Source organism: Belonocnema kinseyi, chromosome 10, assembly GCF_010883055.1.
Source record: "Belonocnema kinseyi isolate 2016_QV_RU_SX_M_011 chromosome 10, B_treatae_v1, whole genome shotgun sequence".
Classification (NCBI taxonomy): domain Eukaryota; kingdom Metazoa; phylum Arthropoda; class Insecta; order Hymenoptera; family Cynipidae; genus Belonocnema; species Belonocnema kinseyi.
The window spans coordinates 116060213-116075572 of record NC_046666.1 but is presented as its reverse complement, the minus strand read 5'-3'; the positions used below and the strand labels follow the sequence as shown (position 1 = coordinate 116075572).

The following is a 15360-nucleotide window of genomic DNA, read 5'->3' as shown; positions in this document are numbered from 1 at the left end:
GAACAAGGGGAACGTTTTCATCAAGACATAAAAGTGATGGAACAACGATATCAGGGTAGATGGGACGAGGTCATGATGGCTGATTTTTGCTGGATTTTGAAAGGAAAACGAATGTAGGTCGTAAACGTAAGCGTAACCCTTTGCATCGTTCCTTCGAAGAAAAAAGGACACGTTATAGCAGGCAGAAAATAGACTGAAGTAGGTCTATAAATCAATTTAATTACGATAAAAAGCAAGATAAAATGTAAACACGAAAGATAGTATAAAATATCCCTTAATTCTAAGAAAAGCAGAGAGAAAAAAATTTTGAATAAAACTCTTATTAATTTGCATGTTTAAGTTACAGTTCTACATTTTAATTGATACAAACATTGTCAGGTTAATTGAAATGGGGTGAATTCTACTTGTAGTTCTAAGTTTCTTCAAATGAGTAATATGCGTCTAAATTTTTAACCACCTGTAGTACAATGAAATGAATTTTATTGTGTTTCAACGGGAACACTTAAGTTGTGTTGCGTTTAGCAAAATTTCGTTAGGTTCTGTTCACTTAGATTCATTTGTAGGTTAAGATCGAGTTAACCTATTAAATATAGCACACATTTAAGACTGAGAACCGTACGCTTACATAATTGCACGTGTGGTTGAATTTAATTCGGCTAGGTTAGGTTAGGTCAGTTTTTGTTAGGTTAGGATAGGTTAAACCTCTATGTAGGTTAAGCCGAAGCTGAATGAAACGGTACCTCAAACACAACGGGACAACACAATGAGTTTAATTGTGTTACGTGAAGTTAAGTTAGGTTCGGTTAGGTTAGGTCAGGTTTTTTTAGGTTAGGATAGGTTTGACCTCTTTGCAGGTTAAGCCCAAGCTGATTCAAAAGGTATCGCAAACAGAACGGGACAACACAATCATTTTAATTGTGTTTCGTGAGGTTAGGTTAGGTTAGGGTAGGTTAGATTTATTTCTAGGTTAGGCTCCAGTTGACCTATTCGATGTAGCACACATTTGCTACTTCAATAAATTTCTATTAATTTAGGTTAGGTGAGGTCAGGTTCTTTTGGGTAAAGTTATGTTAAATAAGTTGATATCAGGAAAGGGTTAATCCTTCACAGTTGTCGACATGTTTTTGAAGTGAAAATTTGCATCACTGGTATTATTTTGAAATTTATTTGCCTCAGTGCATGATTTTTCGTCATTTTTTGAGGTTATGGCTCAACCATGACGTGATGGGTGATTTTTGATACCGAATTTAAATTCAGCGCCCCAAAATCCATAGGAATACGTGTATATTGTTACCAGATCCGCACACTTTTTTTGTGTGTGGCTGTGTTATCAGTGCTAGAAGATTATCATTTTGTTTTTTGGGGTCATTTGATGTAGATATTTATTTCAATTTGTAAAATGAATTTTGTGAAAATAACCATGAAACGGAAAAATTCTTAATCCCGGATTTTATTACACTTTTTCCGGAACTTCTAAACAATTAAAGTACTGAATTCAAAAATTTAAGAAAAAGAAACTGTAAGAAAGAGCTGTTTTCGGGACAATATTAAAAAAATCTATACAATAACGTTTTCAGTTAAGGTTAGTTCAAGCTGCACGTGCAGAATATTGAGTTGAACGTTTTTTTGGTATTTTTCGACATCCAATACAAGAAATAAGTAACAGAATATCTAAGTTCCAGCCGTGTAAATGAAAATTATAATTTTTTCTAAATTTTTTAAGTGCAGGGATGTGTAAAAGGTAGTCCTCAGATAAGGATATTGAGTTGAAATTTTTGTTTCTTTATGCCTTGGTCGAAAGTACATGCCTCCAGCATCGTTTTCGGTGCAGGAAGCCTAAGATTTTCTCATATCCGAGACCTAGCTTGACTTTTTCTTGACTTTTTTACGTATACATATTTTCCGTGTATTTGTCGCCTGCCCCTGACCAGCAGAACTCGCTTCGCTCGTGCTGCAAAAGTCGGGAAAGCGTCAAAAGCGAGAGGAAGAGATATAAAAAAAGGAGAGACAGAACAAAAGTAAGAGCTTCACAACTCTCCATGGAGGCGCTGCAGCGAAGAGGAGATTAAAAACATGGCTGCGCTACGATGTGCCTGCTATAAAACGCGCTTGCTCAGTTTTTAATAATTATCAAATGTACTTTTGACCAGATATAAAGAAAAATAGGATACACCACACGGGCATGAAATTAAAAGCCCAGCACTGTGTGATGATGCCCAAGGCGAAGCCGAGGGCATCATATCGCACACTGCAGGAATTTTAACTTCCTGCCTTTGTAATGTAATATACTAATGTTTCTGTCCGATATCAAGTGCAAGTAATGAGTGAAAGAAAATGTGAGTATTGGAAAATAAATGAAATCTTTTCAAAATTTTTTTTTTCATGGATTCACAACGTGTAATATATATTACTATTATGGTTTTATCCTTAAAGTAAGAATGGTCCTTTTTGGACAAGTACGTTTTGTCAAAGCACACGTTGTGAATCCATGAAAAAAATTTTTGAAATATCTTAACTGGGAGTGACACCCTTTCATTAATCAATTGTTCCAATCAATATGTGACGCGATCCGTAAAATTATCTTCAATATTTAATAGCAAAGTTCGTTTCGCTACTATCTGCGAACGAACCATTATCAACAGCCCGTCCTGTAAAGTTTGAGCTTGCAGAATTAGGTCCCTGTTCTCTGAGCGCTTCACTATTTGTTATGTCAATTTTATTGCAGTTCTAATCTAGAAGTTATTCATCGCTTTGTCAAGGTATGTCCGTCGCTTTGCCTAACATAATTATGTGCCTTCGCAGTTTTAAATGGGGATTAAATTTTGGTTAAAATGTAACGCTCAGTACTTTGAATTTAATTCAACCGCTCGGAAAATAAGGGTTGTGCGTTTCAGTACTGGCTATGGATTCTTGGTAGATTCTCGTAAACATTAATTTTGGAAGTTGATGTTAAACTTAGTTTTTTAGTGACGAGTCATCAACCCCAAACTTTGCCAATCATCGTGTTCGATTGGCGGGATCATAAATTAAAATAATTTCGAAAAGATTTATATATATATATATATATTACGCATAGTAGATATTTTGATTTTTTATCTTTAAATTATCAAATAATCTGGCACACTTCACGCAAGACTTTTGCTATTAAAAATTTAACTTGTAAACAAAGATGAATAAAAAAAGATGTAATATTTAAAACATTTGAAACTAGGATAATGTGTACAAACCTGGCTGAAAACGGTGGTACTCATATTGTATATGCAAATTTTTTGGTAAGTCCATTAAGCGCATTGAATCAAGTGGCATCGTTGAATTTACTGGAGTGTGATAAAATTGCCTCAAGTTTCCTTAAAAAAAAATATTAATAATTATAACAGGTCGCTCTAAAAATACAACGTGTAAAGCTCCTCCATCAAGTAGAAGAACTTGAGGCTGTTTAATCTCAAGAAAACTCGCAACCTCTACATCTCTTTATATGTATTTATGTACCCGTGAAATAGGCTTTGGGGCCGTACATATACTACGCGGCCGAGAGCAACATTCAATAAGTCAATAATGTAAAATAAGATATTTTGGGTTGGGTGGAGAAAATACAAGATATCTGTACGCTGTACGATATGTGAAGCTTAAAAATGCTTTTTAAGTGTAACTAATGTAGTGGTAACAAATAATATCTAGCAATTGTTTTTTGCATTAACATATATATCATGTTCTCTAAAAATATAATTGAAAAATCTGTGGAACGCATAAATTTAATATGATAGTGCTGAACAGAATAAGGGCCAGTTCATCCACCTTTAAGTATACACTACCGAGAGAAAGTTTGGGTATATTTCCTTTGGCCGATTGAAAATTAATATTTCACTTCAAAGACAAATATCTGTGCAGAAACTTAGTCTACGACTTTGTAGGTAGAATCACTTGAATGTTGCAACATTTCGCGTCGAATTAGCCTAGGTTGGAATTATTTTAATAAATGAGTTAAAAATATATTTTTTCAAAGTTAACGATGAATCTCGAACTTTCGACTGCCAAAAATTAATTTCGTACGAACAAATATTTTGTATGAATACCAAGCAATTATTTAATATTTGATCCTACTCTTGATTTAGATTTATAGACAAGAATTTACGTTGTACGTTTAATCTCAATCTTTTTTGTATTAAGTAGCGAAGCAATGCATGGAAATAAAGGTAAAAAAAGATGCGATAATTCTTTTTGAAACGTTTCGGTCACTGTTTGAACCTTCATCAGTCAAGAAAAAATTTATTGAGCCTGTGAAAAACATACAAAGAATGTAGAAAATATTTATAAACAAAATAAATAATAACGCATGAAAGTGGAAATTGTAAGTGAAAGAAAGATTGTCTTATAAAAGAAGCCCATCAATTTTAAATCTATAACACAATCAATGAATATTTTATAACAGTGGAAAACGAAAGGATCAAAAAAGAAAGCTTCGTCTGGTCATTATGTAAATTTCAACCCTTTCCATCTTAGTTACCATAAAATTCGTTTGATGTAGAGCCTAGTCCAGCTAATAAGGACAACAAAATAGCGCTGTCCTGGTGATAATAGACGAAATCGTAGGTCTGTCCTGGCAATGTAAATACTATTCGAAATATTGAAAGTAGAATACAGTTCAGTCAATGAATCCAAGGCTGGAGATGAGTCAATTTATCAAAGGCTTTCTAGTTCAGCCACTAAAGGCAATGCAATGTAACTGCCCCGGCGATGTGAATATTTTTCAAAATAATCAAGGCAAAAGAAATTATGGACTATCAAAGATATTTAGTAGCCCAGCTAATTAAGACAAGTTTATAAATCTGACCAGTCAAGACAGGCAGGACATGTTAATAGTACAGCTAGTTATGACAAGGCTGTATATCAGTCCAACCAACAAAGGTAAGACACTTTGGTAGTCCAGCCGGTTAAGACAAGAGTATAGATAAATCCAACCAAGAAAATTGAGACAATGTGCTTGCCTACGCTGGGCTGTTTAAACAAGCAGACTTCGCATTGCGCCTTAGCTTGTTAATGCCTGTTACCTGCACCAATGACTGGGCTGCCAATAACATTTCTTGCCTTTGCTGCTTGGACTGATCTATAATCTTGTCTTAATTAGATAGACTAATAAATATCTTTGGTCGTCCACAATGCCTCTTGCTTTGATTATTTTGAAAAATCTTCACATTACCAGGGCAGTCCTATTACATTGCCTTTAGTGGATAAAACTGACTTTTCCTCTTATAATTGGATAGGTCTCTGGATCTGAAATTCTAAGAATTATGTAAAATAAACCTCTGACCAAACCAATTTTATGACAACTAGGATGAAACGAGTTAAAATTTAGATAACGACCGGACCATGTTTACTTTTGACCAACATAACGGAAGAAAAATGGAACTCGAAAGGGAGATTTTTGAGAAGATGAAAATCAAGTTTCTCCATAACTAAATTGGCAGATGTAGGTGAGAGGTGCGAACCTGTAGCTAAGCCATTTTTTATAGGTGGAGGCCCAAATTTGAAAAAGGTGGAATTTAAACATATTTCAATACAATCTAAAAAGTAATTTAGTAGAGTGTCAATAAATTCAGAAAGCTCAGGCCACCTTAAAATCACACAGTTTAGAACATCTGGCGCAGGAACGTTATTAAACATGGACCCTCGTACTGAGTTTTGCGGAAACCAAAAAAATTAACCAAATTTTAAAAATTTGAGTACAATTTTTTAAATTTTTACCCCAAATTCATGTAATGTTCTCCGAAAACTCCCCTCGTACTGAGTTTCACAGAAATCGAATAAATCAATCAAGTTTTAAAAATGTGAGTAAAATTTAGGAATTTTGACTCAAATACGTATTCTATTTTCAAAAATAACACCCATACGGACTATCATAAGAATCGACTAGCTTAACCCATCAGCTACGGAATTTTTCTTCTGTCTCGGATTTTCAACTCCTTTTCGATGGTTCAGCTAAATAACTTTAAGTAACTTTAATTAATTAGCTCATTTAATAATTTAACTAATTACTTAAATAACTAATAGTTTAACTAAATAATTAAAACTGAACTTATTTAACTGATTTAAACGAGATCAAATGCGTGATACCATACGGTACCTCCAGCAGCTGATGGGTTAAGAAGATTTTCGAAATTAGTCAAATTTGTGAGTTTTTAATTTTGATCAAAAATTCGTATTTTGAGATGCGATTATGCACCGCGTACTGATTTTCATATATATAAAAATATATAATGAAATTTGGAAAATTCAGGTGCATTTATTAAATTTTCCTCAAATTTGGGTTATTTTTTATTGTAGAATTTTGACCACAACATTCGTTCCTCTTTCTCTTCCTTTCTTTTTTTCTCCTCTCTCATTTGGTCAAAAATCAATTTGAATCAACTTAAATTTCTCAAATATAATTCAAGGCACCTTTTAGGTGATTGACCAGTGTCCAGGGCCGAAGCGAGACCCTTTAATTCCTTAAGGGACCTGGCCCGGACCTGGACCTTTGTTGGGACATTTAGGTCCATGGACCCTTTAAAAATTAGAGGTTCCTATTCCTGCAGAGCCAGTCGATCTTGAATCGTAATGCGTAAGAAAAAAGGCGGAACTGTCTCTATCATCGATATTGCTTGATCACTTTAACGGAATTTGCAGGGAAACCTATACGAAAAAGATTAATTAGTATAGCTCTAAGAAAGCATCCAGATGCGACTAACGTCATTTTTAACGCTCATAACCACACCATCGCAAAATATTTCAAGCATCTTATTAAATTAATTTATAATAATTAAGAGTTTCTCAGCCCCTGAACATCCGTGGCTCAGGGGGTTATGCGATCGGACTTCACGTTAGCGGTCCGTAGTTCGATCCCAGAACCGATACCTCTAGACATTTTTCTATGTACTTTTACCGAGGATCAGGTGATTCGGATCCCGCCCTAAGATGTATGTGCTCTCATCATACACTTGCGATTTTTTGTATAATAGTTAAGTTAAAATTATAAGGATGACAAGGTGACAACGTGTTCCAGATTTTTTTTTCATTTCACTCAATTGTTGTAACACTTTATAAGATTTGAGTATTTACCTATTGTCTTTATGGTGCATAGCATAGAATTCGATATAGACTGCTTAAGCTCTTCTTGACAACGGATAAGTAAATTACAGCGTATGATTGGATTTTCAAGACGCGTCTCGTTGGTTGTTGAAATTCTACTTTCCTGACATAGATAGTCAAGTCGTTCAGACACATCCTTCATCGGCTCATATGGTTTATAACCTCGCAAAAATCTAGAAGATAGTAAATGAAATTAAAAATTCTACTCAAAGTGAAACCTCCCAAATATTAAATCCTCATACATCTGAAATTTCCATGTTTCCTGAAGGCCTATATAGGATATACAAGCATCAGAGGTCGAATTTTCGATGGGGATGTTATGAAAAAAAGTATGCGTGACGTGAGAAGAAACGATCTCAAAATATGTCATTTCTTCCCTGTTTTTGCTCGGACACCTATCTTCATACTTGTTGAAATCGTTGCCTTGCTCCCCTTGTTACGCAATATACTATGGCATATGTAACTTTAGTAGTAATTAGTTCCTTTTCTCAGGCAGATTCCCAACACTGAATATATTTTCGAATAATCGTAATTTTAGTTAAAAATGAATTTTCTCTCGATATGACGTGACGAGAATTTGATATTCCAATGCAAAGGCAAAAGCACGCGATAAGTGAGCGAAAACCTAGGACCTTCAATTCTCATAAAGTGAATAAATTAATTCAAAGATTATTATATATAATTTTTCAAAAGCTATTAAATTAAATAATAAAATTAATAATACTTCTTTGTAACGGTTTTATTATTTAATTTAATGGTTAAAAAAAATAATACCTATTCAAATGCACTATGCACAAAAATATTTTTTTACAAAATTATGGAAAAACTAAAGTTACGTCCTATGAAGTTGGTATTATTGCTTGTCCACCATTGTGCAGACCATAGAGAATAGCTATAAGAAGGACACTTGAACTCAGGCGTCTTCTCTCTCCGCCAGGTGGAGGAATCTAGAAGCAGAAGCTACCTAAAATCTTTTATTTCATGTCTACTGAGTCTTTTTTCAGCGCCAATCCTGTTCTTATTAGGTTCAGAACTGACTGTCAGTTATTCAACATTTAAAAAAGTAAGAAGTCTTAAACTTTGAAATCGTTAAACCATATTTTACTATTCATTCTCGTGGTGATTTTCGAATAAAATATGTAAAATATAAATTATTTATTTAATTTAAAGTGTAATATACGTGCTTATTAAACTAAAGGTTTTATTCTTTTAGGAATTATTTTTGTTATTTTTAAAGAATAATATGAATGAAAAAATTGTATATAAATTTATAAAAATTCTATAGAATTTCTTTGCCAGTCTATTAAATGAAGAAATACGCTGAAAAATAGGACCCAAAAAATTATAGTACAATAAAATACAAATTGCTGGAATATTGAATTGAAACATTGGCAACACTCCAAATTAATATTGCAGCAGCGTTCGAAAAAAATGAAAATGTCCGAACGGAGCGATAATTGTCTGAAATATTTTAGCAATATTTCCAAAGAACATTGAATTGAACTTGTCGTATGTTTCTGCAAAGTGTCCGCATAATTCTGTCAAAGTGTTGTCACTTAATATTAAGCAATATTCCTGTGCTGCGTGGCCAGAACATTGTTTCGAAAATTTTGTATTAATTTCAGCAAAACATCGCCTTCGTCATCCTTGAAAGTTTCTATAGAACTTTACTAACATTTTAATAACAAATAAAGAAAAGAAACTAAAGGAGACACTGTTAAAAAATCGGAGTGGTTGAACAGCTAAAGGGCCCAAATGGAATAAATACAGCTTCACTGGAGTTTAAACAACCTCACTCTGACCCTATATTTGATCAACAATTCCGCCTTTTGTAACAGAGTAAAGAAAACAAGTACTCGTCATTTAATTAGAATTAGCTTTTGCGTTAATGACATTTACTAATCTTATAATAAAATACATCACATTCGATTAGGAAAAATTTTTCGAAACTGATTTAATATTTTAAAAAGTTAGAATTAATAAAAAGGAAATCTAAAAAAAAAATTATATCTCAAACATCCGAAGTTATAGTGTGTTGAACAATATCCACTTTTATGAAAGTTGGTTATGTTTATGTACTTTTATTATTATAAGCACAACTTTTAACGCAAATCGCAGTAGAGATAAACAGACTGTCTTTTACATGCCAAGAAGGATAGTGTGATATGGTATACCGGAGGAACCCAGACAATCAATTAAGGATAACACTTAACTGTTTTATTTTTATTACGTGATAGCTAAATTTTGTCTCCTAAAATATGCTTTAGCTGCCATGATACTTCTGCATTATTAAAGGGTTTAAATAACTCAAACACTCATAATTTAAATCAGTCAAAATGAAGTAAACATTTATTTCTCATTAAAAACATTAAAAATAAAAAAAATTGTAATCCTTAAAAGCTACGAGGGCGCTAACCATTCTCGTCCCCTCGAGCTGAGATAGGACGGTGAGGATTTTTTGCTGACTCTAGTAGGAAAGGTATGTGATCGTTCGAAGTCCAAGTTCGATCGAAATGCTGATATTGATAAAATGGCGACTGAAAAATTTTGAAAGCACGTTCCATCATGCTCAGTTGATGTGCCGTTAAATTATACTGTGTTTATTTGCGATATTAAAGGTTTTAAACACAAATGTTGCTTATAATAACATGGAGGCATTATTAATTATTTCCGAGTTTCTAAAGTTCTATGAAAAAAATAGACAAGATTTTCTGGAAAGCCTCGTCTTTTTATTTTTTTTCATATTTATTTACAGATTTAATGACTGGGAATTTTTTTCTTTTTAAAAATGTTTTATTTTTTACCCTAAACGATGGAAAATATACGAAAGAGATTTTTTTGAAAGACAATTTGATCCTACAAAGTCTAACGCAGAAGCTCAAGATAGGGAAGAAGAAACGCGATTAGCCTTCTAGGATAAATATTGTGATAAATATGTTTAAAATCATCGAAGCCTGTAGATTTTTAATTATTATGTTTTAGGCTGTTAACTATGAAATTAAAAAAAAACTATTTCTAAATTTTAATCTGAAAGCTTGACAAAGCACCCTGGAGTGTCGGCTATTCTATTGATATAGCCTCTCTGCTTGTTATTTATAATCGAATTCTTATTTCAGTTTCAGCCTCTCTGCTTATTATTTATGATCGTATTTTTATTTCAAATTCGAAAAGGACATTTTAAAGCCTTTAAAACATTTAAACGAGCTACCTGTACCTTTAAATATATCTACCTGAGTGCCTGCGGAGAATTTCTCAAAGCTTCTCAGAGCCTTGAGAATCTTTAGCATTTACTCTTGAGATTTCAATCGGTAGGGTGATTCAGTTTTGAAACCTTTCAGAGCTTCATAGTCGAGAAATCAATTTTCGAAAATAACATGTGGTTTTATGAAAAGACGTACTTTTTGTAGTATATACTGTGACCGTGTGATTCAATAACAAATTGAAACGTTCACTTAACTTTCAACCACGAAGGTATAGTAAGGAGTGGTATCACCCTATGGCCCTGGCTTCACGCTGTATTCAAGAGCATATCTTTAAGACATCCTTTATTGAAGACAGCATGTCTCTGAGTGAAAACGGTGTTTAAGACAACCCAGTCGGATCAATCCGTATTGTGGCGCCGTTCACAAAAAATTCAGTAATGCGCCAATATGGGTTAGCCACTACTGACTTGCCATTACTGGCGCAGTAATGGCTATCATCAATATTTAGTACTGAGCCAGCACTGGAAAAACAGTACTGCGCCAGTACTGGGTAACAATACTATGCCTGTGCTGGCGCAGTAATGGCCATCATGAATATTTATTACTGAGTCAGCAATGAAAAGAAAGTACTGCGCCAGAACTGGGTAATAGTATTAATCCAGTACTGTATAGCCACTACAGACTTGCGAATAACTGGCGCAGTAATGGCTATCATAAGTATTTAGTAATGTTTCAGTAGTGAAAAGATAGTACTGCGCCAGTAATGGGTGGCAGTACTACGCCAGTACTGGTTAGCCGCTACTGTTTTGCCATTACTGGCGCAGTAATGGCTATCATGAATATTTAGTACTGCGCGAGTACGATTTATGAGCAATGATTCAAGGTCAGTTCAGGATTCTATCGTAAAAAAAGTGATTTTTTTTATATCTTTAAGTTGTATTGTTACAAAAAATGCACTCATTTTCGTCAGAAATTCAACCATTATGATTGATGCACGTGATAAAAGAAATCTAACCTACAATATTGTAGGTTTCCCTCATTTTATATTCCTCATTTTCTTCCACGTGTAAAACGCCGGAATGCAGCATTTCGGAAAATTTAGACTTTGATTCCATTTGCTCTTTGGAACAATCAGAGGAAACTGGAAGCGAGGAAGGAAAAATTGCTACTGGTCAGATCTCTAATCCGTCATTGCGGGCGCAGTACTGATTGCTAGTACTGTGCCCGTATTCCATCATTACTTATCGCCAGGGCCGTGCCCGTATTCCGCCAGTATAAGTGCAGTACCGATTGCTCGTATCGTGCCCGCAATTCACCAGTACGGGCGCAGTATTAATTGCTAATACCGTGTCCGTATTCCGCCAGTATAGGCGCAGTACTGATTTTTAGTACGGTTCAAGTACTGATTAGCCAGTAATGGCATGCCCATATAAGCCATATAAGTAATGGTAAAGCGTTAGCATCCAGTACGGGCATGGGTACAGGCGCCCGTACTGATTGCCAGTACCGCGCCTGTATCCGCCAGTACGGGCACAGTACTAGGCCCGTTGTCAAAGTCTGATTGGGAAGCTGCGTTAACCCTCTACCGCCCTTAAAACTTTCTTTTTTTCTGAATTATGAGATATTTAGGCATATTATTCCTATGGCGGAGTGTATACAAAACTAAAATTCTAGCTCATTACCGTCCTGACTTTCCTGTAAATCCTTGCGTTAAAAATTGCCGTTTGTCTCGAAGTCATATTTAAAAAAACTCAAGTCTTCCAAACGTTACATATATGTCACTGTGGGCGGTAGATGGTTAAGGAGGTACCATCGCTATAAGAATTTTCATTACCATTTCAACCAAAATTTCACGATATTTAAATATGATCACCAAAAGTACTAAGTTCAAATCTTAGAAGCCTAGGGTACTTTATAAATAAGTTAATAATGTTTTTAATTTCGTCATATTTAACATTGCGTCTTATGAGAGATAGCGTTTTTGAGCTGTTTACTGAGCGATATTTAAGTAACCGCCATTAAGATATTATTGATAATTTTTTAAATGAAGAACATGTATCTCAAAATTGAGGTGTATAAATAAAATTATCCATTTGGTTCCTGCATATACATGAAAAAAAATTAATCACGAAACTTTCGCTTCTGAAAGCTGACTATCGCATTCTGACAACATTGCGAGGCGCGATCAATTTAGATCTCAGTGAGCCAGTGATTCATGTCGCCGGCAACATTATCACAATGCTGCCAGATTTCAACTCAGTAAGTCGAATGAGTGCACGTATTACGACTGCGTAGTCGACTGATCTCGGCAGTAGCGATGGTACCTCCTTAAACACTCTCGAAGATCCCTCTATTAAAGACAGTTCAGGGCTGCCATCCAAAGAATATTGAGCAGGAAAAAGAAAGGATTTAAACTGAATGTGTGAGTACGCAACAATGTCGGCGAAAGAAGAACAATAAAGCTCTTTTCAATTGAAAAACTCCTAAGTATAAATTAATAATAATATAATAAGTATCCTTTGAGAGAATCCTTATAACTCTTTGGATACGCTTTATTTACAAAGAGTAAACAAAAAATTTCATATGGAATTTTTAAAAGATTATTTTAAAAAGAAGAAAATGTCTCGAAATTAGTTCATACGGTATTAATCTGGAACATATTCCTCATATGAAGTGTAATTATCTGTACAATTTTTAAATATTACGCTCCGTTCTGCCAACTTAAAATATAGCGTTAAAGATAGCGTGTATCCAAGCCCCTATATTTAAAAAATACACTATTTTAAAGACACGCTTTTAAATACAGCGTGGAGACGGCCTATATGTGTTTGAGATGGATAGGTTTAGGTACTATATTAGATGGGAATATACACGTTGCCATTTTGGTTCCCCGCCAAATTCAAAATCGCTAAGTTGATTTTGAATTGTATAAATACATTAACATGACATAGATTATTTATTTTTAAATAGTACTGAAGCATTGTTATCAAAACATAAATTATCAATAAAATTACATGTGACATGATATATGAAATATTTAAATTAGATTATATGCTTTTTAAACACGCACATTTCCCAAAAAATAGTTCTTACGAAAATTATGATTGCAAACGAAATTTTACTAAGTTTACAAATAGGCGTGCGCTAAAATTATAATCATATGATTTATTAAATAAATAGTAACAAATAATAAACTAATAATAGACTATAGGTCAAACATTAATACAATACTTTGTCAAGAGTTTATTATAATAGTTATTTATATTTCACAATTTCACATCATACGTCTTTTTTATTTGCGTGGGTTAACGTGCGTCGTTCTGTAGAAAAACGGGTTCCTAACCTTACTTTCTTCTGTATCTCATTTCGCTTAAATATATAAAAAAATGCTCAAAGTCAATTTAATTAAATATAAACATAATCTTCAGAACCCATATATTTGAACTATATTATTATATTCATAAATATAAGTAATTACTTCCCATAATCTTGAACATTGACAGTCTTTCTATTCGTCCTAGTGGAAAACGGTAAAGTTTAAATCCATCCTCGCTTCTATTTTTACAAAATGGATTACTGCAACAGACCATTTTTCTTATATTCTAAACTTAATTTTAATTAAACAATAGGACATGCTTATCGCACTGTTTTCCGCGATCTGTCTAGGAACCAAAATGGCGGTTGCATATTCCTGTTTAATATAGTACCCTAGATAGGTGAAACCACGATAGTCCAAGAATTCTTTAATGTTTGCCACGAATGGATAAAGCATTCTAACTTGTGAGGTCACGCGCTCCGAGCGGCCTTCGGGGGAATAGCCTCCTCCCTATGCCCCTATAGTTTGCATGTATTACCGTCGTTTTTTAAAATTGTTTTTGTTTTTTCGAAATGCAGAGTGAATTTTTGGGAAAATTGCCTTGAGACGTCAAGAACCGATATATCCAAAAATTGAAAAAAAAAAAAAAACACGAAAACTTTGATCCGTGTGCTATTAAAGATATAAATTTTAGTGAAAATGTAATCTCAGTGCCCTCGGTGACAACAGTGGATATAGTGTCATATTTGATTCAATCTTACAGTTTTTACACTGCAAAACAAGTGAAGGCATATAAAAGTTTGGAAGCTTATAAGTTTTATTAAGCTGCTTTTGTGGTGAAAGTGAGTGCAAGCAGTTCAATGATACTTTTCTGCTTCTGAGTGAGGCTATATAGTGTAAGAATATAGTATTGTTATTTTTAGCTTAATATTCTTGTTATAGCTTATGATCTTCTATGAGTATGAACATTAACATTAAGGAATATTCGTGTGAAGTATTGTATTCATTTTGTATTCATTTTGTTAATACACTCAAGTGATATTATAAGATTTTAACAATGCATTCTTCTTTCCCAGTTTAATGTAAATAAGTGGTATTTTTAGATAAATCTATAAAAAAAAATTTCCATGAGAAATCCCGAAATTGTATGTCTGAAAAAAGTATACGACAATTCAAGATTTTTCTTGATACAGAAAAGCAAAAAATACCAATTTAAAGAATCTCTACATTATGCTGACACATTTTTTATTTTCCGTGGCTAAAAAGATACACGAATAAAATAAATAAATAAAATACACGAATTTTTAACCAAAAAGGGATGCGGGATGCACTTTGAACCCAAAGTGAAAAAGTTATGCGTACAGTTAGACATACAATTTTCACACAAAAAAAAAGGTTTTTCAAATAAAATACTTGCATTTTTTAACAAGGAAACTAATTTTTAAATACAACTATGAATCTTGAATTAATTCAAAGGATTTTTAAGCAAAATTTATATTCTCTTCTGACAAATAACGAAAATTTACGTCAACGACAATTTATTATGGACAGTGAAATGGAGTCTGTCCTCCCTCATTAACGGTGTTATCCTCTAGAACAAATAGAACGTGAGAAAGATAATACAGAAGAAGCACCCCTTTTAAAGGAGACCGAGTTACCATCGATAAATACCTCACAGGAGCCTTTGGCCCAGGATAAACGATTATCCCCAAATTC

At 33.6% G+C, this 15360-nt stretch overlaps 1 protein-coding gene across 2 annotated transcripts in view; it reads right to left on the bottom strand.

The window, feature by feature from the left end:
• The window catches only part of LOC117181960 (39S ribosomal protein L50, mitochondrial), a 64848-nt gene that overhangs the window by 11111 nt on the left and 38377 nt on the right, over positions 1-15360 (bottom strand). For both annotated transcript variants that reach the window (XM_033374987.1, XM_033374988.1), the window contains 2 exons: positions 7096-7298; positions 3228-3347 (listed from right to left, as the gene is read on the bottom strand). In XM_033374987.1, coding sequence (XP_033230878.1) covers positions 3228-3347; positions 7096-7298 — 323 coding nt within the window. The remainder of the gene's footprint in view (positions 1-3227; positions 3348-7095; positions 7299-15360) is intronic.